Source organism: Camarhynchus parvulus, chromosome 2, assembly GCF_901933205.1.
Source record: "Camarhynchus parvulus chromosome 2, STF_HiC, whole genome shotgun sequence".
Lineage (NCBI taxonomy): Eukaryota > Metazoa > Chordata > Aves > Passeriformes > Thraupidae > Camarhynchus > Camarhynchus parvulus.
Genome location: NC_044572.1, coordinates 99116314 through 99143409, shown reverse-complemented (window position 1 = coordinate 99143409; position 27096 = coordinate 99116314). Strand labels below are relative to the sequence as shown.

The 27096-nt window shown below is 39.1% G+C and overlaps 1 protein-coding gene across 1 annotated transcript in view; it reads right to left on the bottom strand.

The window, feature by feature from the left end:
* The window catches only part of SPIRE1 (spire type actin nucleation factor 1), a 128029-nt gene that overhangs the window by 52174 nt on the left and 48759 nt on the right, over positions 1–27096 (bottom strand). Inside the window, 2 exon segments of the mRNA XM_030944194.1 lie at positions 20068–20157; positions 20159–20302. Of these exon segments, the coding sequence (XP_030800054.1) occupies positions 20068–20157; positions 20159–20302 (234 nt within the window).

The following is a 27096-nucleotide window of genomic DNA, read 5'->3' as shown; positions in this document are numbered from 1 at the left end:
GTCCTTACTTGCCTTACTATGTTTTAATTTTCTAGTTATTAATTATAGTAGAGAAAAAAAGGTTTAATTCTAAAATACACTACTTACAAAAATAAAAATAATAGCAACTGCAACTTTGAAAAAGGCCATAAAATGTTATAAGTCTTCATAGCTGAGAATAAAATTTTATTATTACACAGACTGCACACAGGTTTTTAAGAATCCTTTTTTTCTTTATTCAGAGGCATGTTAATTAGAAACATTTTGCATCAAATATTGAGAAAGTTAATGAAATGCAGTGGTGAGAAGTTCAAGCAGGGAATGGTTGTAATATTGATTCTATTAGTGAACACAAAGCAAAAAAAAAAAAGCCTGCTGCTGAACTGAAGTTACAAAAGCAATCACATAAAACCTGACCATTTGCTTTGCAAACCTTAGGCTGCTGGTATTAAAAGAGGGCTAGCAGCTCCTACTAACTTTCATGTTCCGAGAAATCAGTCTCTGAGTCATCTTATATTATGTGAAGATGCATTACATAATAAAACTTCTTGTGGTAATATTAAGTCAAACGACTCAACATGAGTTTTTTGGATTAGGGAAGGTAAGCCTGAAGAAAAAGGAAAATGTAAATAGGACAGGCTGATTTTTTCCCCCCTTCATTGTAATACATTGTACTTGCACATTGGTTCAGAACCCCTGACAAGCTGTAACTTCTGCATGAAATACCACAAAATCTAGGCAGACAAGGCAAATCAAGCATGAAATGTCACTTCTAGCCTGAGTTCAGGATATTTATCCACTTTAAAAAATTTAAAATCTTTAAGTTTATGGTAGTAGTGTTTGAAAAGCTATGTTACTGTAACACACAACAAAAATCCCAGTCAGTATGTTTTAATAGCTGAGATATGAAAGGACAGTTACCTAATGAACTCCTCCTCTCAACATGCCATAGTGGCAGTAGTGCAAGAAGGATTAAGATCATATATGCAGTCTTTCCCAGTCATTTTGAGGTTGTATGCTTATTCTGACACTTGCCTTTTCATCCCTCATGATACAACTTAAAACTACCCTAAGGGGAATGAACTCGAACAGTGCCCAGAGCTTAACACAAGGCCTGTTTGTTCTGCTTCCAAGAAGTCTCAAAAAGTATGGCTCAAAACAGATTATGTGGTATTTGCAAACTGGTGAAATAATAAAAATATTATCAACTACTAAAACATTAACTAGCTCAGTCTGCAAATATTTCCATTTGCAATCATTGTGAAGAGTTGGGATTTCTGAATTTTTTTTTCTAACTGAGCCTATCCAAAACCCCAGCTTGACCCAAAGCATTCAATCTTTGCTTAGATCACTAAGAAGATTAGAGGCTGTTTCCATCCACATTCAGGGTTCACAGGAAAAAAAGGCATTATGTAAATATCATAGCCTTGCCAGCTCCTCCAACTTCATCCTCAGTTGACTAGGAAACAGGGTGCACCAAGCCAAAGCAGTGCTAACAGGAATCACAATTTAACCATCTGAAGAGATCAAACAGCATTTCTTGCATTTGTTTGAATATATTCCAGCAAGGCCTCCATAAAGTTACAAGAAATACAACTGACTCTCTCACTAAAAGGCAGCTAAGTTTTGCAAAACCATTTTGGCTAGATATATACTGGAAGCTTCATCAAAACACCTGGGCTGCTGGAATTAAGATTTCAGAAGACAAAAAGTGTTTCCACTTGTAATGATCTTGGGGAATGCGCCACAAAGAAGAAAAAGATTTCTTTTTCCCATGGGCTACAAAGACAGGCCATTGATATTATGCAAAACATATTACCAGCCTGCAAATGCCAGGCTTGTTAAGTGTTTTGAAAGCCTTGGAGTACTAACAAAGACTTAAAAGATGTACTTTTTCTTAAGCAACAAGAAGAAATTACTTTAACCAACCGATCACTGAACACGTAAGTCTACTAGGTCTTCGCCTCATCCTTTGCAGTATGGCACTGCAACAGGTTCACAAAATAAAACTCAGCTTGAGATGCCTTTTCAAGTCAAAGCAATTTTCTGAAAGATTTTATCTCCATGAAGATAAACCAGAGTTTATGATTAGGCTTTTGTTTTCATATATATCCTTCTTAATATGAATATGAACTTCAAGAAGCCACATACCTTACCAGAGAAATCTTACCAAGACAGTACCTGCATATTTGTAAAATTCAACTAAGCATTTTGCTTTGCTTTATTATCCAGAATAATGTTGAGGGGTGGGCTGTTGATAGGAAAAAGTGTTTTGTCATGACTTTGTAAGATGTTTCTGCCTGCTAGGACCACCCCTGTACACAGTACCCACAACTTAGGCACAGTACAAGTTTTGAGGTGGCTTTCACAACACCTGGAGCCAATTTCACCTGCCTCCCAGCACATCAGAGCTCTTTTCTCAAACATTCCAGGCAGCCATGTGCCCCTGGCTCTGCTGCTTGTAACTGCAGTGGGCCAAGGACTGCCTGCTCCCTCTGATAAGGATTCTAGGGGAATACTACTGAGGAAAGACTGCAGTAAAAGGGATGGGAGCAGAGTTAGCTATTAATCACAAAATAAATTAACAGAAAATACAGAAAGTATTCACAGAAAGTTACTCTTCACCTGCAAAAGTTTGGTAACTTTTTAATTGATATTTTAAAGGATCTTTTACAAGTGCCATGGAATGTCCAACAGCTTGACACGTGATCTCCTAGTTAATTTTGCACACCTCAAGAAAAAGGTAGATTTGTGGAAAATGATGCAAATTGATAGTACCAAACACATCTATCTTGGTATTTAAGTGTTCTCCAGCACTCTGGTAAGGCCTTCCCTTGTGCTGGTATTTGTTGTTTTGATCATCACTTTGGGGTGGACAAGGGAAGTACTACACAGTTCCCTACTTTCACAATTTCCAAATTTAATGTTTTGAGTGATCCTCCCCATAAAATAATTTAATAAATACAGTCTTTCTTTATTTTCCTTTCTAGTATGAACGTGCAAATGCAGCAGCAAAGCTATTGCATTTAGCAACAATAGGTATAGTTTGAAGAAACAGTGGCCTTGGTTGGTTCTCTCTTTCAGGACTGTGTAAAGGACACAACAAGGTAGCTCCTGAAATTAAAGCCAAAACTGCAAATGGAAATTGGATGATGCAAGGATTGAAAACACTGCTTTGCATAGGATCCTGATCCTTAAAGAAATGTCCACTTGTCTGCATCAGATAATCGTCATTGCTAACTACCCTCTGCTTTGCAAAGTCTAAGGATTAAAGGCTTTGAGCAAATTATTTATATATGTGCCGAAATGTCAAACAGGAATGGACTAACAAATGCTTACAAATGCCCTCCTTAGTCAAAACTGAAGTCAGCCTGCAAGTAAAATGGAAAGATGCTCCTCATGAGGGTAGACTGTGCTGGGAAATGCTGTTGTGAGGTTTTGGGTGCTGCCATTGTTTTAGAAACACAAAGCAAAACACACGGATTCAAAATGTTGAGGATGAAACTGGTTCACAGTTAAGGGCTCCCTTCCACTATTTTCTCCTGAACAGAATATCTGTCCTGACACTCTTTCCTTCAGGTACCAATTGCATTGAAGTGCTGAGCACCATGACTCATTTTCTTTCTTAAAATCTTAACACTGCAAAACTATTTGATGACTCTTAACTACTTTTCCATGCTATTAGACTGAATTTAAGCAGGGATGAGAATCTTGATAAAATTTCAACAGACAGCAACTGCAAGACTAACACCCCACTGAACTGTCTCACCTATAAACTTGAACCTCACCCAACAACAGACAATTAAAAGTGAAGATAATTTGTAATCTTACATTTATATGATACCATCTTTAGGTAAATGAGTCTTACAAATATTTAACATAATTACAAACACTTTTGAAAGTACTTAAAACTTACAGTGGTGTCAGGAAGAGAAAAGCAAACTCCACTATACATTACAGACTACATCTCAATTTTTAAGCCAAATCCTGTATTTTTCATGCTCAGTGAACCCTAATCTCACTCTTTATTCGCTTTCTAAGAATGAAGGAAGACCATGATTATCAAAACAGACTTTAAATGAAAGTCAACCTATGTTTTTATGAGATAATGATTATCTCTACTGGACATTTTGATATTAAAATTTCAGTGACTGACTAATTTCATGTGCTAGTGCAAACTTCTTGACAAAGTTGCACTTGTATAAGTTCTCATTTCTACTTGAAAGCCATGAGGGTATTTTTACCCCTCAAATACAGGCCCCTGCATACAGCTGTTTCTGGACTATGTGTTAAGTGTATTGTTACACTGTCTTTACACAGTGGACTAACAACATCCTGCTTCTCAAAGAGACTTGTCTCAAAAGAGCCAATTAAGTGAAAACCAATTCTGCATTCTGTCTTAGTTTCAGAGAAACTGTGCTCTGTTGTTTCTTAGCAGAATAATGGAGGAATTAATAATATAAATATGCAGTAATCTGGATTTGCTAGCTCTCCTTCTTTGACTATTCAGTGGAACATCAATGGGATTATTCATGGGCAAAGGAGAAAACCTACTATTTCTGGGGTTTTTTGCATGAAATGTCAATCCTTGCAACATTTAGCAAAACCACCAGGTAGCCTGTCAGCAACAGCTGCTTTCTAAAGCTCTCTGCTTCACAGGTAGACAAGAGCTTACTGCAACTCTCATCTGTACCACTCACACATCTGCATTTCATGCTGGAGCAGCAGAGTGAAGGATGAGACGGAGGCATCTGGGTAAGAAAACCAGCTTCAAAAGCAGAGCAGAGGCATAGATGGGAAAACACGATAAAACTGGATAATTAAAGGAGAAGGGGAGTGGCTGTGCAAATTCACAGGGCTACCTGTAGTTATTTAGCTAACAGCCCATTAAGCTGTGGAACCACCCTTCACATTATTAAATAACTAAGAGCTGAACAACTGCTAGCAAAGAGCTGCACCCTTGTAATGCTATTTTGTATGTTTGTCTGCCAGGCTACTCAGGCCCTCCTTAGGGCTGGAGGGTGCCTTCTCCTACTCCTGAATTACTGCTTCTGCTCAGGAGAGAGGAGAGTTGGTTTTGTACCAGGATGCTTGGCACATGCAGCAGAGAATGAGGGCAGGATGGAAGCCCTTCTTTCTTCCCCTCTCCCCAAGACCCCACACTGCAGATAAAGCAGTGATTACATGCAGGCTGCTGCTTGAAAAAAAAAGGAGTATTTCAGGAAAAACAGGAGAAAACAGTGAAGTTTTTAAAACAGTTTAAACAAGAAAACAATTTTATCAAAAAGTATCATAAAATGTTGGGGAATGACCCTCAAATCAGAAACGAAATCACAGAGACACATGTAGCAAAGGAAGGGGAGAATACTGCAGAACAGAGGCTGCATCTCTCAGTTTTTGAATAATACCCATCAATCTCATCACTACACAGTTCAGATGTTTGTATACATTCTAATTGAGAGCCAATATATTAATGTAAGGCAGTTTATTCATCAGCCACTTAAAATCCAATTAAAATATATCAACTAAAATAAAAACATGCACTTTCCTTGGCAGCAATTTACAGTTCACATACAAAGCTTTAAAGTGTATGTGTGTGTGTGGGAAGCTTGTTTGTTTTTATGTACAGTGCTGAAACTTCTCTCAGTAGGCATAATAATAATAATAATTTGCTTTCATGTTTTGTCCTGAAGCATGACTTTTTTATTCCTATCCAAAAAACAGCTTTCCAGCCACATAACCAAATATACAGCATGACAAAGCATAACAAACTTTTAAACTTCACTCCCAATGAAAAAAATCAAGTAACTTCTAACCAGTCTCATTTTGCTTCCATTAGACCTCAGTGTATGGAAAGCATTTCTACTCCCTCATGTATGCCTACTCCTTATTTGTACAACCTTTGTCAGGGAAACCAGGTCTTGGAACCCTGATTGCATAAAAAAGGCCTACAGAAAAATTCTTTCTCTTCTTCTTCCAGGCAAGTATGCTTATCACTTTTCTCTTAAAATTTATAGCCACTGAATCTACATTGCAATTGTCTTATCAAGCATATTAGTTACATAAATGTTAAACATGCCACTCTAAGATAGGTATGAAAAAAATTATTTAACCCACAATTTATTGATTAAATTGATTAAGTAATTTTGATTCAAATATATATCATTGTTGATTCAAACAGAATAGATATCCAATAAAGCAGAACGTTAAAAGTGTTTAAAAGTGTTATTTTCTCCTCAGTTCCCTCTGTTTGTAGTGCTGGTGCCCTTTTTTGTCCTCTCCCTTACACACACTTCATTCCTCGAAATTGTCTCCAGTATGGTAATTACTAGAAATTGAATTACCTGGAGCCAATGGCCCTGAAATACTCCCTGCACATAGGTGGGATTCACCACCTGTAGGGACTGCAGATGCTGTTTACACTGCCCTGGATGCTCAGAGGCTTGAGGCAAAGACAACTCTGCTGCTTCACTTTGCCTCCACATGTTTCTTCCCATTGGCAGCAACAGGAGTAAAAGTATTTTTTTACCACTCTGTCACTGCATTTTTACCACTCTGTCAAGTATTCAAGGCCAGCTCATGCACCCCAAACTGTGCTGAGTCTGCATTGTGGAGACTGTAGCTGTGCTGCTGGGGCTCTGTCACAGCCTTGCAGTCCATGCCTATACATATTCTTTCTCCCTTGTGATATTAGGAATTACAAATTTTATTTTTGTTAGTGCAGCTGAGGTCAACACAAAGCCCAGTGGGCTGGTCAGGAATCTTTTTTGATATGGAAAATAAAAAATTCTGGATCAAAGCTGTTGCTGACCAAATCACATATAATGCTACAGCATATTTTTCCCTGGTCTGTTGGTCCATTTGCACTTCTATGTGCTCAAAAGATCTTGGTCTCCATGTGAAAATTTAGGATGGACAGCTGTAGTGAATTATTAAGCATCTTGCAGTAAATTGATAGTTTTCTTGAAATCTTGGGTCCTGAACTCATAGGAATATATACAAAATATAACCTTCACTATTTCCAATTAAGAGATTGTGAAGATTCTAGTACATTTTAAAGGCTCATCTCTTGATGCAATCTTAAAATATATTAGTTTCCTCACATCATGACTTCTTGGAGGGGAGAGCAATGAGTCTCTGCTTCCAAAAGAGATGAACAACACAGACCTCAACACAAGATGGGAACCCAAAGATGGAGAGCAAGAGTGATTGTCTCTTGCTAATAAACAGAATACAAGAACATTTTTTCCTCTTCCTTAGGGCTTGGCTGTCCTTTCTAACAGTTCCCTTGTTTATTTCAAAATATGCCACTTGTAGAAGTAGGGCAACCCATGCACGTGGGCCAATCTCTGACTGCACAAGCACAGTTTGTTTTATTTTCAAATAAACTTCCCTGTACTTTCAAATGCTGAGCATTCTTCTGGAAATTAATTTACTTGCACACTCAGAAAAAGATGCATTGGAAAACATTATATATAGTTTAAAGTAGTTGAAGAATCTTTCCAACTTTTATTACCTTGCTTTTAATTAGTATAAAATAATTTTGCACTTTAGGTTACTTCAACCATATCAGAATAGTCTTACCATTCTTATCTGAGAAGGAACCTTATAGAAACAAGTATGTTCCTCACTAAAAGAGATGTGGCTTTCAAAAGAGAATAGTTCAGGGGGAAAAAAACCAACAGCAAAAAAACCCAACAATAAAAAACCCCACACACCACACCCCAGCCACTTCTTCATCAAAATCTTATTATCTGAAGGGAAAAAGAGAAAATGGAGGTAGGCAAACCATTTTTCTAGTTCTCCAGTCAAGGCTGCATGACTGCTTTGTTTTCAAACACAGCCCTTGAAAAAATTAAACAATTTTGTGCCAAGTACTCTGAGGACCTGCACCATAGGTAATTATTTACCTGTTCTCAATTACGCATCATGAAAGATATATCTCTACAAGTCAGGCAGGAACTCCCAGCTCAGTTCTTCAACTTCAAAGCTACCTTTAAACCCCTGGCACTTGCAGAGGCATCTACTACATGTCCATTGAAATTGATGCTTTTACATGATAAGTCTATCAATGCCTTCTAAAGCAGAAATATAAAGGGAATTTTATCTCTGGAAGGCAATTAATACTGTATTGACCTCAGTCCAGAGGGAGCAAGGTTATCAAAGGGGTGATCATGGTAGAGCACTCTCCTGCATGTACTCAAAGACCAATTGTTACTCTTGGACAGCTCTTTTCTATACTAACATTTTTTCATAATAAAACCACTTTTGAAGGCTGAAAAGTCAGAGCAGTCATATTTCTAGAAAGCAGGACTTAGAGCAAAGTACAGCAACTAGAAATGCAAGGATATACATCTATTTCAAATATTGCTACCTTCAGAAAGATGAAAGGCAGTTTAACATCAACTTCATACTGAAGGTTATAGCAAAGGATAAAGGGACATACCTAACACATTGGCAAAGTGCCTCAACTGGAGTTAGTCAACAGCTCTGAACCGAATTTCGGATGTACCATCACATCTACCAAAAGTCTGGTGTAAAACTGCTGAGTGTTAAAGTTCACAGATTGTTCTGTCAGCAAAGATAACTTAAAACATCATTCTCTTGTCAAAAAGCCCAAAACTGTTTCTAGAGGACTTTTTGCCAGTATCCTGAAGTACACATCAGTGTCCCACAAGAAAGTCAGCTTCAAAAGGAATCTGAGGGAGGCAGGGAAGGCAAGAGGGGATCAGTTCCCTCAAACTCTGCATGACACCAGCAAGGAGCTGCCAAGAAACCACTCTGCTTGCAGCACCTTCATTAAAAGGCCTAGATAGCTGCCAAACTACCTTCAAAGAGAGGTTAGCTTTATCTGCCAGAGTGGTAAAGAAAATTAATAATCCTTTTATTGTGGTAGGCGTGTAAGACAAAAGAGGTTTGTGGGGGGTGTCTAGTTATCTTGCTGGTTATCTCCCCTCGGCTGCTCGCTGCCCTGCACCCATGCACAAGCAATACCTGCCCAGAGATTACAAACCTCCTGAGTTTCACCTTCACAGCAGCAAGTGTCCTGAACACAACAGAAACACCCATCCTGTTCTACCTGCTTGCTTGACCACAGAGCCAGGCTGAGGGAGGTGGGTGCCATCCATCCCCTGGCCACCAGGAGGGCACCTGCAAGGAGCAGGGATGTTCCCTCTCTCCCTCTCCAAGGCAGGAAAGCAAGCCCAACTCAGTGTTCTGAGGTGAGGTTTTTTGGTTTTAAAGGTTTCTGGTACAGGCAGATCTCAGCACTTCTGCTGAAGGCGACATCATGAGGCCAAGTCTCTCTGGCAACCAGACCTCACTGGAAAGTCCCCAGCAAAGTGCCTTGGCTCCAAACACAGTAGGCACCATTACCAAGAAATTGCAGTAAAAACCCTCCTTTGCTCACCAGCACACTCAAATGTGAAAGGGACTGACATCACCCTTTTAAAAGGACCACAGTGGTTACTTTCAAAGTAAAGCTGACCACATGTTGACCTCCAGTTACATTGCCCCAGATGAAAAATCAGGGCAACTGTTTAAGACACCAAATGACATCACTTTAATTAATGAAACCTGTCTATCAACATAATTCACTTAAACACTTGTCACGTTCAAAGCTGCTTTAAAATTACTTTGAAGGGATTTATGGGAACTGTCCCCAGCTTTCTTCATCAAGCTAAGGTACAAGAATCCCTTCACTTTCTATATGGGTTTATAAGAAATTAAACACAAGGGCAAACACAAGGACAAAATTAACTCACTGAGTATTTTTATTTCCAAATGTGTGTTGCCTGGAAAACATATTCCTTTTTTTTTTACCTCTGAGCCATTAAAAATAGTTCTAAGTGTGACATGCTGCTTCTGTCCAGACATGAAAAGACTTAATAAATCTTGCTAATACTGGCCTGAACTTCAGGCTTTTTCATTTACTTAATATCACACACTACCACAGAAGATTTTTTAAAAAACAAGCCCTATAGCTCACTTTCTTCACTTAACACCGTCATGTTTTTACACATCACCTTACCATTTTGCCATTCCAAAAAGTGGATTGAGGATAGTGACATCTTACACCTACCTATGTAAGTATATGTGACTGTATAAAATACATATATGGGGGCTTGTTACATACAGTATGATATAACAGACTGGGAGATGTGAATTGATTAGAACAGTCCAGTTCATAAAGAGTTTTGGCTTCATGAAAATTTGCTGATTTAAAGCAAATGTTGGTCTTAATGCTCACATCACGAAATCTTGGCATGCCAAAAAGAAAAAACAAATACAATTGCTCATTAGGACCTTCTCGTCCCAACTCCAAGCCTGCTTTGTCCTAAGAGAAGGCAAAAAGCCCCAAACCTAGTCAACTTGCTCCAAAAACCCCAACCATACAACTCTCTTTTGGCTTAAATCACCCAAAGTATCATGTTCTTCCCTGCCAACAAGTGCAATAACTACAAAACAAATGCCTGGTTTTTCTAGCGCTTAAAATCAAGTTTCTAGCCTCTTTCTCTGAGATAAATAGATAAATAATAACAAAACAAAGGGGTTTGTTTTCTCTTCAGTGCAGAGGCAATAAAATGCCTGTTTTCCATTCACCCAAGCTTCCGAAATGAATCCTCCTAGTGCCTTCTGTACAGCCTTTACACAAAGCCAGCTGAGAGCAGCGTGTGAAGCTCTGCCACTGCGTGCAGCTGCCTGCCCTTAGCACAATCCCTGAGCTCTCTGTCCTTGTCAATCCCTCAGATAAATACTCCTCCTGAGAGGGTTTAGTTTGGGTCTCCAAACAACACCTACTCATGGTTGCTACTCAGTGCTGCCAGTTTGCTTTGCCTCCTCACATAAAATCCCTGAATTCCCATGCCTGCTATCTTTCTATAGCATCCAGGCTGCCCTACATCTTCCCTTCAGTAAAAGCTCTGCCAAGCTCAGTAGATTCAAAGAATTTATCTCTTGGGACCACTTGACTCAGTTGCACAGACTAGTGTGAGTTATCTGAAAGGCTGCTAGGTTAAAACATTCAAATCATTCTCCACAATTCCACATATCCAGCCCACGTATGAAGAAGCTTTGGAATGTATGGCCCAAAGTTTGCAGTGAGGCAAACCTGAAACTACATGAAAAGTGCCCGGAAGCCATCACCCAGAAGAATACTGCTTTTCCCGTTCTGTTATTTCATTAAAAATATTTACAAGTCAATCACTTAAAACACACTCAGGGCCATGCATCCTGCAGACAATAATCTTTTGAAAGCCACCTCTCAGGACTGCTTCAGTTACAGCACTATTTAGGGATGTTGGAAGTAAATGCTTTAAACAAAAACCTACTGTCAAAAAACTTTTACTAAAAAATGCAAAACATGCTCTGTCTTCAGACCAATCTTTGGAATAAATATGATATCCTGCCTTTTAGATGTGCATCTTCAGGGGTCAGCACAATCTAGCAGACACTGTTTATTTCTTTGTATCAAATGGCCTTATCTCACTTAAATATTTTTCTAAAATACAACATGCAACAGTACCCTAAGCAAAAGGGAGCAGAAAATAGTATAATGGGAGCATAGTAGTCAAGAGCATACCAAAAAAAAATCACATAGATAAAAGAGAGTGATTATTATTTTGAACAATTAATGGTACTTTTAAATCAATTCTATGACCTCTCTTCCAAATGTTTAATTTCTTTTTATACTGTTACTGGCACTGAAATAAATGTGCCAAAAGAAATTTTGCCTCAAGCCCAAGGCTCCCTCTTGAATAATTCAAAAGCAAGAAGATCACAGTGGCTTAATTAAAGGGCCTTCCCTCTGTTTCTTTATTTTTCCCATGTTGCTGTTACAGGACAATATGCCTCTGTAAGGAGTTAAGTAATTTTGTAGCATCTATGCTGCTTCTATTTTCTTTGCCAGTGCAATTATACCATTATAAGTGACTCTGGACTAGCAATATTGACAAATAAAATGCAGATAGTTTTTTACATAGTTGCTATCAACAAGATAAACTTTTTAGCACACTCCCATTCAGCGATTTACTTCCTGGCAAGAACTAGAAAAGGCAAAACTTCCACAGCCACTTTCCCTCTTAACCTCTCTCCTGAATAGGCTGATGGATTGTGAGGCTCTAACACCTCAGAGAAGTTAAGGACTCCACAATTTATAGAGGACCAGCACTCGTAGACTCTGCCACTGGACCTTTTCTTTTAGCCTGGAAGCTGTATCATATTTTACCCCAGCCAAATTAGACTAATTAAGAAGTTCTCCCCCACCCCACAAGTCCTGCTTCTTTCATGCCTGTAGAGCACTAGAGCTACAAGAACACCCACAGTGCCCATTTCAAATGAGCTGCAGATGCACAACATAAAAACTGCAGAAATAAGTTCATCTGCTGTTTTGAACATGGTCAGTGAGTGCAGTCACGGGAAATCTGCAGCACACAATACTACATGAGAAAACTGCCCATCAGTTTTGCATGTCACCATTAGTTTATCTGTCTACTGAAACACATATCCCACACATAATGGAAGTAATACAGGGGGTCCTGGGAAGCTACACTGGAAATCCCTCATGGGTTACCCCCTGTGGGATGCTGGCATTACATGGAATATAAATCAAACACTTGTACCTTACAGGCATGATAGAAGATGTCATGTGAGCCTGTGTAAGAATTGCCTTCACTTCTGAAGAAGCTAAAGGAGCCTGCAGAGATAAAAAGCCGCCAGCAACACCACAAACATCCAAGCCTACACGGGTAGAAAGGATTCTGACAAGATGAACCTTCGCCAAATCCTAACGTAAGACAAGCTGCTGTCCTGGCTTATTTTTCTGAGCAGATCTACTGCCTTTACCAGGCTGACAGCAAATCTGAAAACCCATCACAGCCTTATGTGCACTTAGCACTTTTAACACCTGGAGAAGAGGGGAGGTTAAGAGTTGGAGAGGGAGACTCAGGCAGATCCCTCCAGCTTTGGCCAGGTCAGGCAGCACTGCTTTGCTGAGTGCTGCAGTTAATCTGCAGGGCAGAGAAGATGGGGATCCTTTTTGTAATTGTGGCTCTGCTCTTTTCCTTCTTTGTTTTGGGTCTCTAGAGCTTTACTGTGTTAATTGACCATTACCCTGATTTCCAGTCATCACTTAGAACTTCAAATTAATCTGATCAAACAGAACATACCTTGTGAGAGTAAACACTCATTGATTTACTTTAGTCTCCAGGGTATATTTTAGGCAGCACAGGCTCACACAGATTCTTTGATACTTCAGATGTATTCTTTCTTACAGAATGCTTTGCACATTTTCAAACTTGTATTTTTTATGGAATAACTGGAGCTCTGTCATGACAAATTCTGCCTTTTATGCATTATGGGCCACCATCACCACCAAAGAATCCTTCCACCTGCACTAAAATATGGAACTTTATTTTTACCCTTGTATAAATTATTTATAATAATTACAGCATAAAAAAGACAGAGGGAAAAAGTCCCTGCCCTACTGTGCCTCTTTTAGATGCACAAGGGCCCACACACAAATTTCAGGTGTATTCTAACCTCCCCATAAAAATAATCTGAACACCCCATCTGTGTTTCCTGTTTTTGTTGGACAACTCCTTGGATTCCTCAGACTATTTTAGACCTTAGACAGGTTATACCAGTATAATTATGTGAATTATGGGTACAGGGTTTTTAAACCAGTGTAGATGTGCTACTGTGAGCCATAAATCATTGCAGGAAAGGTCATTTGGCTTTGTCTCCCAGCCTGGAGTAAGACACTCCAATCTATCTAAGCCCATACTGATGGAAGGAATGTTTCCAAGAATAATTAAAGTAAGGAAGACAAAAAGTTCTTCTTTTTAAATGGAAAGACCAAGGTCTTGAGGGACAACTTCCTTGCAAGTACATCAGGTACAAGCCCTTCATATCAAAGCCCTATTATTATTGTTAAATACTTTTATTTTTAATATCAGCAACACGGAGATATTGCTCATACATTACAAACACTCGAACATGCAGAGAGACACTCCTGCTTAATTTTGCACAGTCTGTCCTCAGCTCAGCTCTGTGGGGCTGCACAGCACAGGACTTCCAACACTGGCTCTGGCCATGACTCAGCCAGGAGCACTGTTTACTCTGCACCTGCACAGTTGTGTTTGCAGATGAAAGAACTGATTAAAGAACAAAGGCAAACAAATAAACTTTTGGGATGCTTTGATGACACATAGGTGACAAAGGTCCCAGCAAAGGTGACAGCACAGACATGAGAAACACTCTGTGTTTTGAATGAATAGCCATGATGCACAAGGCTTGCCTGGACAAGAGAAAAGCAGCAGGTTTACTGCATTTCTAAGACAACTCCAAGTTCTCTCAAAGCACAGTGAAAGAATAAGAAAAGGCCTGTGGATGGGTCCTATTCAGCCAAGATCCATCTATTCCTTTGCTAGTCCAATCTCAGTGGTGATTGTTTTGTAGGAGTTCCAAGGGGAATGGTTGAGCACATGCTCACCTCCTGAGCACAGGAGATGAGCCCTGGTCCTTGTGACTTCACTGCTGAACTCAGAGCTCCCACTTCTGTCAGTGCAGCAGAGAGAAAGAGAGGTGTGTGTGGCCAGGAGGTGAGCTGACCCAAGCTGTCTACCTGGTCAGAGCAGCACCATGAAACTGCACCTTCAGAGGCCCACACTGCCCAGGGGCATCCACCCAGTGGTGTCCTGTCATTGCAGTGTGAGATGGGGCTGTGTTTACAAAATCACTCTGCGACATTTTGGGGTTTCTTTCTAGCTGACAGTCCCCAAAGGGTTAAACTGCAAAAAAGGAACAGCCAAAGGAGAACCTGCCTTCCTCAGAACTTAAGAGGTACAAAAACTAGATGGCTGCACTTTCAGAGACCCAAGCAGTTGGGACAGGAGGTTTCCCAATATTACAAAGGGGGTCTCAGACAGCAGGTCTGTGTGACTGAAGATCCCCAAGTGGAATATGATAAATTTTTGTTCAAGCCAGCAAGTACTGTGAGAAAAAAAGTGAAGAGAACTGAGGACTTCCAACCCACTGTAATTTCAATGTCTCTCCATGCACATGAGACAAAAATCATGTTTTTCTAAAATGAGATCCACCAAGATAAAGACTAGCACATAAACGTGTGAGTACAGGATTCAAGAGAAAGGAAAAGATCAATTGTTGTCTTTTTTGAGCATTTTCACAAATGGCCAACGTTGCTGCATTCCTTTTTAATATAAAATGAATTGGCAACATCTGGGACTTTACCATCTCAGTAAGTTTCCAACTCATCAGCAGCTTCACACAGAGTTACAGCATACACTGCAAGTTGCTTGTTTGGAAATGAAGCATAAATTTCAGGCTCATACAAAAATGCTTAAGCCAGCCCAGCCTTAAACTGAATTACACTCACAGAAAGCTGCACCTTACTAAGCTTGTACTGGACAAAATTATGGGGTTTTGAATTCCAGTAACATGAACTCTTTAACTGTCTGTCATAAACAAATACCCTGACTTGTTTTTAACTGCATTTTCTGGTTTCTCTCTGACAGGTTCCCATATTATACTTACATGGGGTCACAGCATCTATATGATAATAGTCCTCGGACTCAGAAGGAAGTCTCCAAAATACTTAGATCTAAATGTAGATCTTCTTATCCTGCCTATAATTGCAGTGAGACAGGACATACTTTTCTTTTCCCCTATAATCCTACACATGCCATTGATGGTAGATCTGTTCTACTATCAGAGTACTCAAAATTAAACAGAGGCAGATCAATATCACCACTGTAAATTTCCAGCTGAAAGGAGTCAGCCATATCCTTGAACTACCAAGACATATGAGTCATCTAGACATACAAGTTTCTCATCTCATGACCATGCCAATGATCAAAAAAACTGAAATGGGAGAGAAGGAGTGTTTAAGGTTGAGCGAAACAATTTATTCTTCCTCTTTGCAAAGCACAAACATAATTTTCTACCAATAAAAATATTGCAAACTGCAGCCTTGTTTACATTTCTTATAGCGAGATAACACAATACTGACTATGCTGCTCTGAAAAAAAATTTCATGCAAATTAAGTTAGCATGGAGATCTTCTATGTATGAGTTTTGTTTATTGTGAGACCTGGGCAACTCATTCACCTTTGTGAAGCAGCACTTGCATGACAGTTAATTTTTGGTCAGAACTAACAAACACTATTACTGAACTTCTTACAAGCAATTAGGTAAGGCCCGGGACCCGAAGCCATTGAGCACCAGAGACCATCCACCTGCATTTTTGTCCTAGACAAGAAGGTGTGGCTTGGCTACAGATAAGGCTCCTGTTAAAAGCTGAGTTAACTTTTGGGATGAAAGGTGAACATAAGAAAGAGAAAGATATTGGTTCAGGAAGGGTGCTGCCTCCTTTCTGTACCTTCTACAAGACCTGCAGAATAAGGTAGCAAAGCAGTGACAAAGGTTAGTGCTGTGACTTGCAGGCACAGCTGACAACACCTCTACAACACCTCTGCTCTGCAGAAGGGCTGAGGCAAAGTCTAGTACTGGCAGTGGTGATTTGGCTACAATAATGTTCAAATCTGGAACAAATGACAGGCTAGGATGGCCGTTCAGCCCAGCAAATACCAGCACAGAATAAAACCTGCTAGCACTGCCTTATGAGGTTACCTTTACATCCAGAATTAGAAAGGGGTGTTGACCTAGACTGAAGTGTAATACAGTAACTGGGTTTAGGGCTGGGGCTCAAGCCAGCAGATATTGATAAATCGCAGCTTAGAAAGTGCCTCAGGGTTAACAGGAAGATGTTGTTTGTTTAAACCATCTGTCTGCAGAGATCTGTGGGATAAGGAGTGTGATAATGTTAAGACTAGGAGTGGAATTAGGGTTTGAGCATACTCTGGAAGAGGTTGATAAACTGCATCATCTTGTCTCAGTATCAGGGAGGGCCCCATGCTGTGATAAAGGCGCCACATGACAGGACTTCCCACACCCTTAGCAAGCCCAACACTGCCCAGCATGCCAGGCCTTCTCTGTCTATTCTCTGTTGACCAAGGCTTCCCAAGGTGTATGTGTGCTGCCAACCTGTGCTCCTGATCCCTGGGATTACTGTGCCTTGTGTACATGCAGAGCCAACCTGGCACTCCCACACGTACAGATTTCCTGAACCACAGAGCACAGTGTGTACACACAGTGGATGGGGTGGGGAGAGGGACTCAAACAAGGAAACATCTGTCTGAAAATGTCCAGTCTTTGCTGTCTCCATTTCTCCCCTCATTTGCAGCAGGGCTGGCAAATCAGAAATACATCATCAAAGACTAAAAGCTTCTGGTAACCAATGTCTCCTCTCTTTGCAGATGCATTTTTAAAAACAGTAGGTCAAATCTGGGCAGCAGGTTGGTCCTGCCAAGGAAATCAGAACCTAAATCAGCCAAATACACCAAGAAGCAGCACAAAAGCTTGTCTGTGTCTTCCCTGCTGGCTTTGCCAATGATGATCTTGGCAGTACTATTTAGCACTTACCCTTTTCCCCGTTATTGGGAATCAGTGTTTGCCATATTACTCAGCATTTTCCAGGCTAGGGGGAGGGTGCAGGATCGACCTTGCTTACTTCACATTACAGAAAAACCTGACATATCTTAACTACCTCTGTTTTTTAATCACAAAATATGCTCACCCAAGTTAGTGATTAATGGTGAAAAGTTCAGTTTTAGTGTCCAGACAAAGACAGTTTTTGGAGGAGGAACCATATAATCACTTTTCAAGGACAAAATAATTTCCAGACCAGAGACTACATAGTTAAAAACCTTAAAAAACAGTATTAGTAGCACACAGGCCATCACTACCATTTTCCAAGCTTGTGATGTAGAGAATGCAGGGGAGGCAAGAACAACAGTTCTCAATTCAATGAGCAAACCTGCTTCAGCATTCACTGCAAACTGTGGAGGAAAAAGCTTTGCAGTGAGTCTTGCCAAGAGGATCTTAAAATAATTGAACCTCATGGTCACAAGACCACGCATTACTGTTGTGAAACAGTCACTGGGTAAATAAGGGTGTAGCCTCTAACATTTTACCACTGCTGGTGGGGGGAAAAAATAGGAGAAAGCAACATGCAGAAGATGGTCTGACCCCTAAAAAGGTATTAAGTCAGGAAAAAAAAAGATCTTGTAAATCTGCACTCATGTCAAAAACATGGCAGAACAATGCTGCCATTCTAGTCCTCTCAATGCAGTAATAACACTGAGTAGAGAATAAAGGTAATTTGCAGAGTTAAGCCTGCAGCACATAATTAAGGCAAAAACAATAACAGAAATAAAAGAGAATTCCAAGGGATGTAGGAGTAGAAATCAGGATGATGTACAAATGACAGCTGACCAGTTCACTAAGATGAAGTCACAGAAGCAGTATATGTCCAGGATGATATAAAACTATTAACAAAATATGATGAAGAAATAAAATTTAAGATGCTGATTTTAAAACATAGAAACAGGCAGATAGCTCAGACTAGCAGAGATATTAACAAAGCCAAATGAACAGGATGTTATTCCATGGCATTAACCATTGAAACCTGTTGAATTTTCTTATTGCTTTTGATTTCAGGGATGTTTACACCAGTGTACCTAAAGGAGTTCAGCAAAGTTTTCCAAATTTATCTTTTATTGTTTGCAGAAATCAAGTTAAGAACTTGCAAAATAATCACTTCCTCAAAGCCACTGTCTTCAGCTCTGTGTATACAAAGGTCTTGTCTGCCTCTGCACTAAGTGAAACTTTCACTTATCAATCTTATCAAAACATTTATCAAAAAGTTCAGCTGTCACCAATTCACAGCATTTTGCCAAACTGGGGGAAAAGGAAGAACGTATCCCATGAGTCTTCTAAATTTCCTCTAGACTGTCTGGAGCAGCTTGCATGGGGGCTTAGCAGGGTGCAGCTGGCCCCCTCTGGGTGTCAGGGAGAGGCAGACGGGGGAGAGAGCAAAGCACTTGAACGCAGCAACTCAGCAAGGCTGGCAGGGGCAGGGCTTGAAGGGCAGAGCACTTCAGCCAGCCAGGCTCTCCCCATCACAGGGAGCAAAAGAACATTTCAATTATTTCTCCCTCTGGCCTCTGCTTCTCTGAGGGAGGGAGGAAAAACAAAGGCATAAGTTTCCTAAGAGTTTCTCTCTACTGTTAACCCAGAAGAAGTGCAGGGGTTTAGTGGGGTCTTTTTCCTGAATGTCAATGTGTTCTGATGTGTTCTGATTTGGGACATTCTTCTAGCCTCAACTTCCACCATGACACTTAATTTATGTGGTGCACTAAGCTCCTGGTCCTTAGATATGACTTGCATTTATGAAGAAGCACTATAAATGGCTCAATCCTCTGGTACAAGTTAGCATGTTTTCCAACCTATATTAAGATCAGATTATTTACAAGTTAAACTAATTACACTATTTTTTTCCAACCACACTTATTAATACCTCTGTCTGTAATAAGAGCTCACTGGGCTCTAAAACATGCACACATTACTCTGCAGAAAACAGAAGGTAATACTTTTAAATGATTATTCACAGTCGCCCAGATAACATTAAAGAACTTGTCACAATTAAAATTCATAAGCTACATTTCTGAATTTCACAACTCAGGTCAAGAACTGCAACCCTAATGATCGCCAGTGAAATACTGTGTCCTGACTCACTCCATCCAAATAAGCTACTAGTACAAAAGCACTGCGGTGCTTCAGGAGGGAAGGGTGGTAAGTGAAGGAACTGATAAGAAATAATTACCCTAATAACCTGCTAATGAAAAGGTGAATTAATTGAAACACACCATGAAGTATCCAAGAGTACACAAAGTAATTCAGCAGATGTTTACACTGGAAGGCTGACTATCCAGTGCAGGGATTAAATCAGATTGTGATGTTAATGGCACATACAATGCTAAAGTTGATCATGGATTTTCTGTTGCCTACTGTCAAGCTTGAAATAATGCTTCATGTCATTTTCACAAACAAACCTTATAAAAGGACCAGGGAAATCAGAAAATGACACAGCCAGTATCCCACAGAATATTAATGCAGAAAACAGAGTTTTCTCATTGACAGAACTATCATATAAACTGCCCACTACTGTACCTTCATGACATCTTTATAGGAGTGAACGGCTGCAACTTCTTCTTTGTCATCATCGTCATCCTCCACTCCTTCATCCAGAGCATCATATCCCTTCATCCCTACTCCCATCTGTTTCTGTGGCATTAGTCATGTAGTCAATAAGCTGTTCCAGTGGAGGACTTAATTCCCTCTCTTCATTTTCCTTCAAACCATAGTCCAGGGCTTTATATATAATAATCCCTAGTGATTCAATAACCTGTATAAACAAAAAAGAAATATATATTAATGCCATTTACATGAACGAAGAGGTCAGGTGAAGAACAACTTTTTCTGGTGTTTGTATAACAGACCCAGCAACTGAGAGGGCAATAAACATCAAAATCTAACAGAAAAATTATCTGCTAATACCTATAGTAGCACTTGAGTAATTCAGCATAGAACAAGCAAGAGCAGCTCATATCACATGCCTACAGCTTTCTTATTTCAATATTTGAAATAAAAATTCATAAAAACATAACAGGACCTTTTAAGGTTATTTTCCCTTTTTCCTTCTGATACTTCAAACCTCAAAGTAACATTACTCTACTATGTAAGACTATATTGCGCACACATAATCTTTTTTTGTGGAGCAGGTAGGAAGAAATTCAAAGAAAGAATAAACTAACATGAGATGCCTTCTTCGTCTCACAGCTTAATGGCACTTGGAAACTGCCCTTCAGTTTGTGTCTCTTCACTGCCCTGAGAGGTGTCTGGACACAGCTGTGGATGTCCCAGCATTACTCACTGAGCACTGGGACAGCAGCCCAAGGACTCCTTTGCCTGCTGCACAGCTCTGGAGGCACACATTTGCCACTGAAACTGCCAACAACTGTATTCCATAGTGATGAGATTGTACCTCAATTTTTCATTGAATTGAGGCTTCTTATTTGTGCCCTGTCAAGAGCAAAGCAAACCAATGACCTCTTACTCAGTGTGAGCTCGGAAAAGATTGTCCTGAACATCCCACAATGATGAATGCACATTTTCTCTCTTGACATTAGTTATTTTCCTTATGAGCAATATCAAAGCCTCTGGAATGTTAAAGATGTAAATAATGGCATTTCAAACTGAGGAGCTTGAAAATGGGTATTAATGAAGAGGGAAGGGAAAATGGGATTGCAATAGTAAACCACAAGAAGGTAATGTCACTGCTGGGAGATCCTTGTCTGACAACGGAAGTAGGACTGGAGTTATTGTATGTAATCTCTGATCTTCCTTGTGTGTTGGGATAGATAGCATGTCATGCAAATTAGCAGACTCCAGTGTAGGAGTAGTTGGCACAGCAGCAACTTTAATAACAGGAGCATTTCTAAATATACCAAACCTTGTCATCAAATGACATTTCTCTAATCTGCCTTTCTGCAGCATCCTGGTCGACACACTTTTTACTGCAGAGTTTTGAAATTCTTTTTGAGGAAATAGGACAACACAAAGGGATTCTTAAAACATTAAATTTTACTCTAGCTGCTTACTTATTTCAGCAAAACAAAGTATTTTTGGTCTGAGAGGCTGGAGGTTAGCAAAGACTTAAAATCGTTTCCCATTAGTTTATTTAGACAGACGATTCAATGATTGCTGTAGTCTGACAGCTTTACACTTGTGTACTTCATTCCTCTGTTGGGATTACTTTGCAGTGCAAATTCACTTTGCAGGACAGTGGCTAATAAACAAAAAACAAATTAAAAATCCAATATATAAACCACTTTATTTTATAATTTATTTCCAATAATTTTGTTAACTTGGTTCAATATAAAAATTTTGCACATGCTAAACCCTTGAAATGTGTTCATACATATTTATTTTAAAATACAGCTAGGGAAAGTGATTAGGCAAATTAGTGAAGAAGAAAAACCTGTATGTGTTTTTTAAGTTCAAAGAACAGCTTCTGTCTTGAGGAGTGCTATTGAGACAGGAAAGTATGTCAGGGAAGCATCATAGCTTTCTTGCTCAGCTCCTGTACCCTTCCCCTGACTTCTGTCATGACTCACTTTGGAGACAGGACACTGCACCATACAGACCTTAAAAAAGCTCTAAAAGATTAAACTCCTATTTGTAGTATATCTTGCTCACTTCTTAAGGAAGCTGTTTTGCACTAACTGTCTTGTAAAACTTGTATTGTTAAAAAAAAAACCTAACTGAAAATGTAGAATCACACAAAGTAAAATATATTAATTCCAATGGTAAACATTATTTCCTGTAACTCAGGTGCTGAGTATAATCCCAACATACACCCCTTCAGCAACTGAAAGGGAACAAAGAATAGCAGTTTGAAGGAAACTAAAATCAAAATTAAGTATAACTGAATAATCATTTTGATACTTTGAGCACCTAGGAATAAACACAAAATGAATAATTTCTAACTTTAATAAAAAGTACATTTGAAAGGGCTTAGCATACATGAAGACTGAAATGTCTGGATCAGATGCAAAGAAAATTATGTCTTGTGCCATGCAGTGATGGCTGCTGAACACAGCTTCTGGATTTTGCTACCAAAACTGCAAAAAAATAGAAGAGGGAGTGGATAAAGAAAGTACACTCTCTGCCTTCTTCTGTTTGGGAAGAGGATTAAGGCATTCAAAAGCACCGTGGCTAAAACTGGATGACAGCTGCTGCTTTCTTTGATGTACCAGCAGTGGGGCTTCTGCAGCTCAGGAATATGGTTTGTGCATTTTTATGTGCTATGGACAGATTCCATAATGCATGCAAAGCTGACACAAGAGGAAAGCCTGTAACAGCATCAAGTCAGAGCTGTAGTTCAGTCTCTCAGCTCCTTTGTTTGGACATGTGATCAAAACCATATTTACTCATTGTCTGTATCACACATTCTTCTTGGTGAAAGACAAAGCAGCAAACAACTTAACTAAGTAACTTTGCTTTGACTTGCATTGCAACTGAAATGTTCAGTGCTTTCAGGAGTATCAGTTTACCAAGGATCCTGTAAACCACACAATTGCCATACAATTATTAAACAAAAGTTACAGAATTGTCAATGCTTCTTCCCATGGATAAAACTATTAAGGCAACTTCATACAAATAAAACTTTTAGGTCTATATAACTAGAAGCAAAATACACAAGTCAACTGACTGCTGCTTCAGCACATGAGTGCTGTCACTCTACCTGTAATACAAATCCAATACAAACAAAAAAAAGGAAAACCTTTTCACAACTAACTGGATGAATTGATAAATAAGAGGGGTTTTTGAGTTGGATAATCAGGGACTGTGACTTTTAAAAAAATTTTAAAGCATCAAATATTTATAAAGAAATCACACGTTCTAAACTCTACTGTTGGCCAATTTAGCAGAAAATAAAAACTTCTGGCACCTAGCAAGTGACAAGCACTGATATAGTCTTCAATTATATGTGAAAACAGATATATATTAAGAAAAACAAGGGTAAAAATGGACCTAGCAAAGCTTTTTTAAACCACAAAGTTGCACATTTACACCCCAAAACAACTGCATAACACTGAAATAAATGTCATTAGTAACAGTAAATAATGCTGTTTAACTCAGGTTAAAAAAAAATAAAGTCCCGAACCTTGGATTTTAGAACATATTTGCACCTGATTGATTTACATTTCACCAAAGATCTGACCTCTGGAAATCAATCAGTGGATAAATAAATTTTAAAAATAAACAAGGAAGCCTGTATTATTAAGCTTTACACCTTCTCATCAAGTTCTTTTGAAAGTCATGGCTTGAGACCAAAGAAAAGCCTCAACATACAAGCACTTCCCACAGATTGAACTTGTACTTTGCTGTGCTGAAATCATTAGTGAAAGGGCAACTTTGTCCCACCATGAGCATTCCTGCAGTTTCTACAGGAGTCTGGACTCATACAGTGTTTTTATAATAGACTGTGATAAAGTTGCTGGAACACTTTGACTTTAAAAACAATGTAAAAACAATATCCACACACTCCTTTTACACACGTGGCAAAAACAAAACCCAAATTATTTAGATTCTTTTCATGCACAAATACTGCCCATATTTCCATTCTATATACCTTCCTCCAACACCCTAAGGAATGCCTCTTGGACAGGGGTTCATCAGTGTTTTAGGTTTTTCATATGGCCCAAATTACACTCCTCCACTAAACTCTGCCAATTTAATATCCTTGAACCCTTCAAATATACAGCCTTTGTACAGGAACCAAAGAGATTTGACACTTGCAAAAGTGCAATTATTGCAGGTACTTCACTTTGAGAAAAAGCCTATTTTCCCCTCAACATACACATCTCCCTGAACAGGCAGAATCCACAGCTCCCAGCACACACAATGGGGCACTGTCTGAGCTTTCATCCCCTTCCTAGGCCTGCCTCAATTTTTAAACACACAAAGCCTAAGGACAGGCTTGTAGTTAGAGCAGCGAAGGACTATTTTCAGCTCAAATGCCTGTCCCTCCCTAAAGTTCTCCCTTGGTCAAAAGCCACTCAGATGGCTTTTTTTAGGTCCCTAAACTTGGGTTAAAGATGATGTAAAGCTCCAGCTCCTAAGGTGAGTCAACTAACTTTGAACTTTCCCACAGGGACCTCAGATATGGCCACCAGCCACAACAATATTTGCATTACTACTGCACTTTTATGAATTCCAGTAGTTTTTTTATTAAAAATGTGCAGTACAATAATTATTTTTAAGTGTTTCCATATTTTACCCAGATCTCCAACACACTTAATGAAAGAGAATCATTCTGCCTCATGGTGAGAGTGCTGAGAGTTCAGGGCTGGCACTCCTTAGGGCAGTGCTCCTCTCCACCACCAACTCTGCTATGTAAAAACTAACCTGGCCTAATGCTGACTTTCAATTAGCCTGCCAGGAGCTCCACACCATGCTTCTGACACCACAGCATGTGGTATAAACATAGGCACAGACACCCTCGAAGTGAAGAGTTATGTATCTTAAATGATCTGTGACATATTAGAAGACAAACACACACAAGTTTTTGTGCTCAGTTTCTGTAATATGGTCCAAAGAACTGGCGTGTAAAAATGTTATGCAAAACCAACTTGCTCCTCTTTAGCTAGATGACCGAGGTTGAAAGCTTTTGCTTTCTGGCTCTCATTTCCATTTGTAACAAAGTAATTTGTTGTTTCTTCAGCATTCAATTCTGGAACTGAAAAACACCAGGCTTTTAAGGAAAGGCGAACAAATAAATGGGTTAGGATAACCCCATGCACATTTTTTTGGTGATTTAGCTCATCCTGAGATGCCCTACATAACTCCCAGGAGCACCTCATGGAAAAACATGTCTAAATAGGACACTACCAGAGATGTGCTGCTGTCACTGCACACCCCAGGTACATTAATGTAGTTTTCACCAGAGCATTCCCAAGTGGAAATGGGGGAGCATTACCCAGGTTTTAATGGCAGGGGACACTGCTAAATTTAAATGTGACCTTCACTAAATTAGAGCAACGTGCAATGGACTGTCAAATGAGAATAGTGAAAAAAATTCCAAGTGCTTCCAGGAAAGCAGCAAGGATCTGGACTACTTCCAACAAATCAAATGAATCACTAATTTCCAAAGAATATAGACATAAGATACAGAATTATTTAACTTCTGGGGGATGTTGGTTTGCTACTGAAATAACAAGGTACTGCTTTCTGCAACATAATGAGCCTTGCTTTTTAAGTCAAAGCAGTAATGAAAGCAAAGAAAAAGAAAATCAAGAGTATGTCAGGTCTAATAGAAAATAAATATGAGACAAAACTAAATAAATCCTTTTAATTATATTCAGTCTCATTTAGATACATTCAGAGCTCGGAAAATTTCTCTGCCATATTCAGAGCTCTTTTTCAAAATGGTTTTATATCCTGAGTCTTTGAATGCACTAAGTGGGCAGACAGACCTACTTACTGAATTCTTTGTACTATTCAGGTGTGTGTTAAAGAGATTCAGGGCAAGAACTTTTGATCAAAGACACAGAACAAGCCCAAAACACACAAAGGGGATACTAGGATTTTTTTGTTTTGGTTTATTCCCCTCAAAGTGAATATGTGAAAACTGAAGCAGTTAAATGTTGTTGGACACAGTTGCCTCTAGGAGTGTAGCACTTATGTAACTGTAAGTTTATTAAGGATCAAGTGCAACACAACTCTTCAACTTATTCAAAGGTTCTGATAATTATAAATGTGGGTTTTAGTTGTTAAAGTTTCACTACAGATATTCTCCCAGGAGAACTATAATTTATAAGCATAAATGAAAGCAGAATTTTTTTCTATTGTATCAGTCTCAATTTACATTTTATCTGCAGTGTTTCATTTTAAACACTGAAACAAAACTGTCAATTTTCTCCTAGCTTTAGTTCAGACATTATAATCCCCAAGATCATGACAAATCATTACTTTGTTACTGCAGACTATATTCAACCTGAAGGAATTTCACCATAGTGACAGTTCATACCCAGAGAAAAAATAAAATTAAGTTCTCTAATTTAACTGTGGAGACTCTAGCAATGGTTGAAGCCTCAGTAAAAGAATTAGATGCAATAGTTAAGTAACCTAGATGGTGAAAGTCATTTGAAAGTTCTGAAATATTCCTCTATTCATATCAGGCTTCAAATACAGGCCATGTTATCCTGATGCCATTTAAACAAGGAGAATATGGTTTTTATCCTAAGTTAAAGACAGAAAATCCAATCCTGTCACAAACTTCTAGTTCTGTTGTCTTTTTAAACAAATTTTATTTTACAAAACATAGCTAAACATATACATATAGCTTTTAATAGAAATAGAAGGCAATCAGGTGAACATTCCAGGTGAGGAAACAGAAGGGGCAAAGACTTCAGCTGACTTCCGAAAACATAACCAGGCCACAGAAAAGCCAGTGGGTTCAAACTGTGTAAGAGACAGAAATTGCCATTTATCACATCAGCCTTTTGAACAAAGCTTTATCTAGATTACATGTGAGTACCAGATTAACTGCAGCAAAAGATTTTGCAGTGAGGGAGAGGAGTAAGCAGCTCAAGTAGAACTGGTACAAAGGAGAGTGAGACTAGTTCAGTAGCT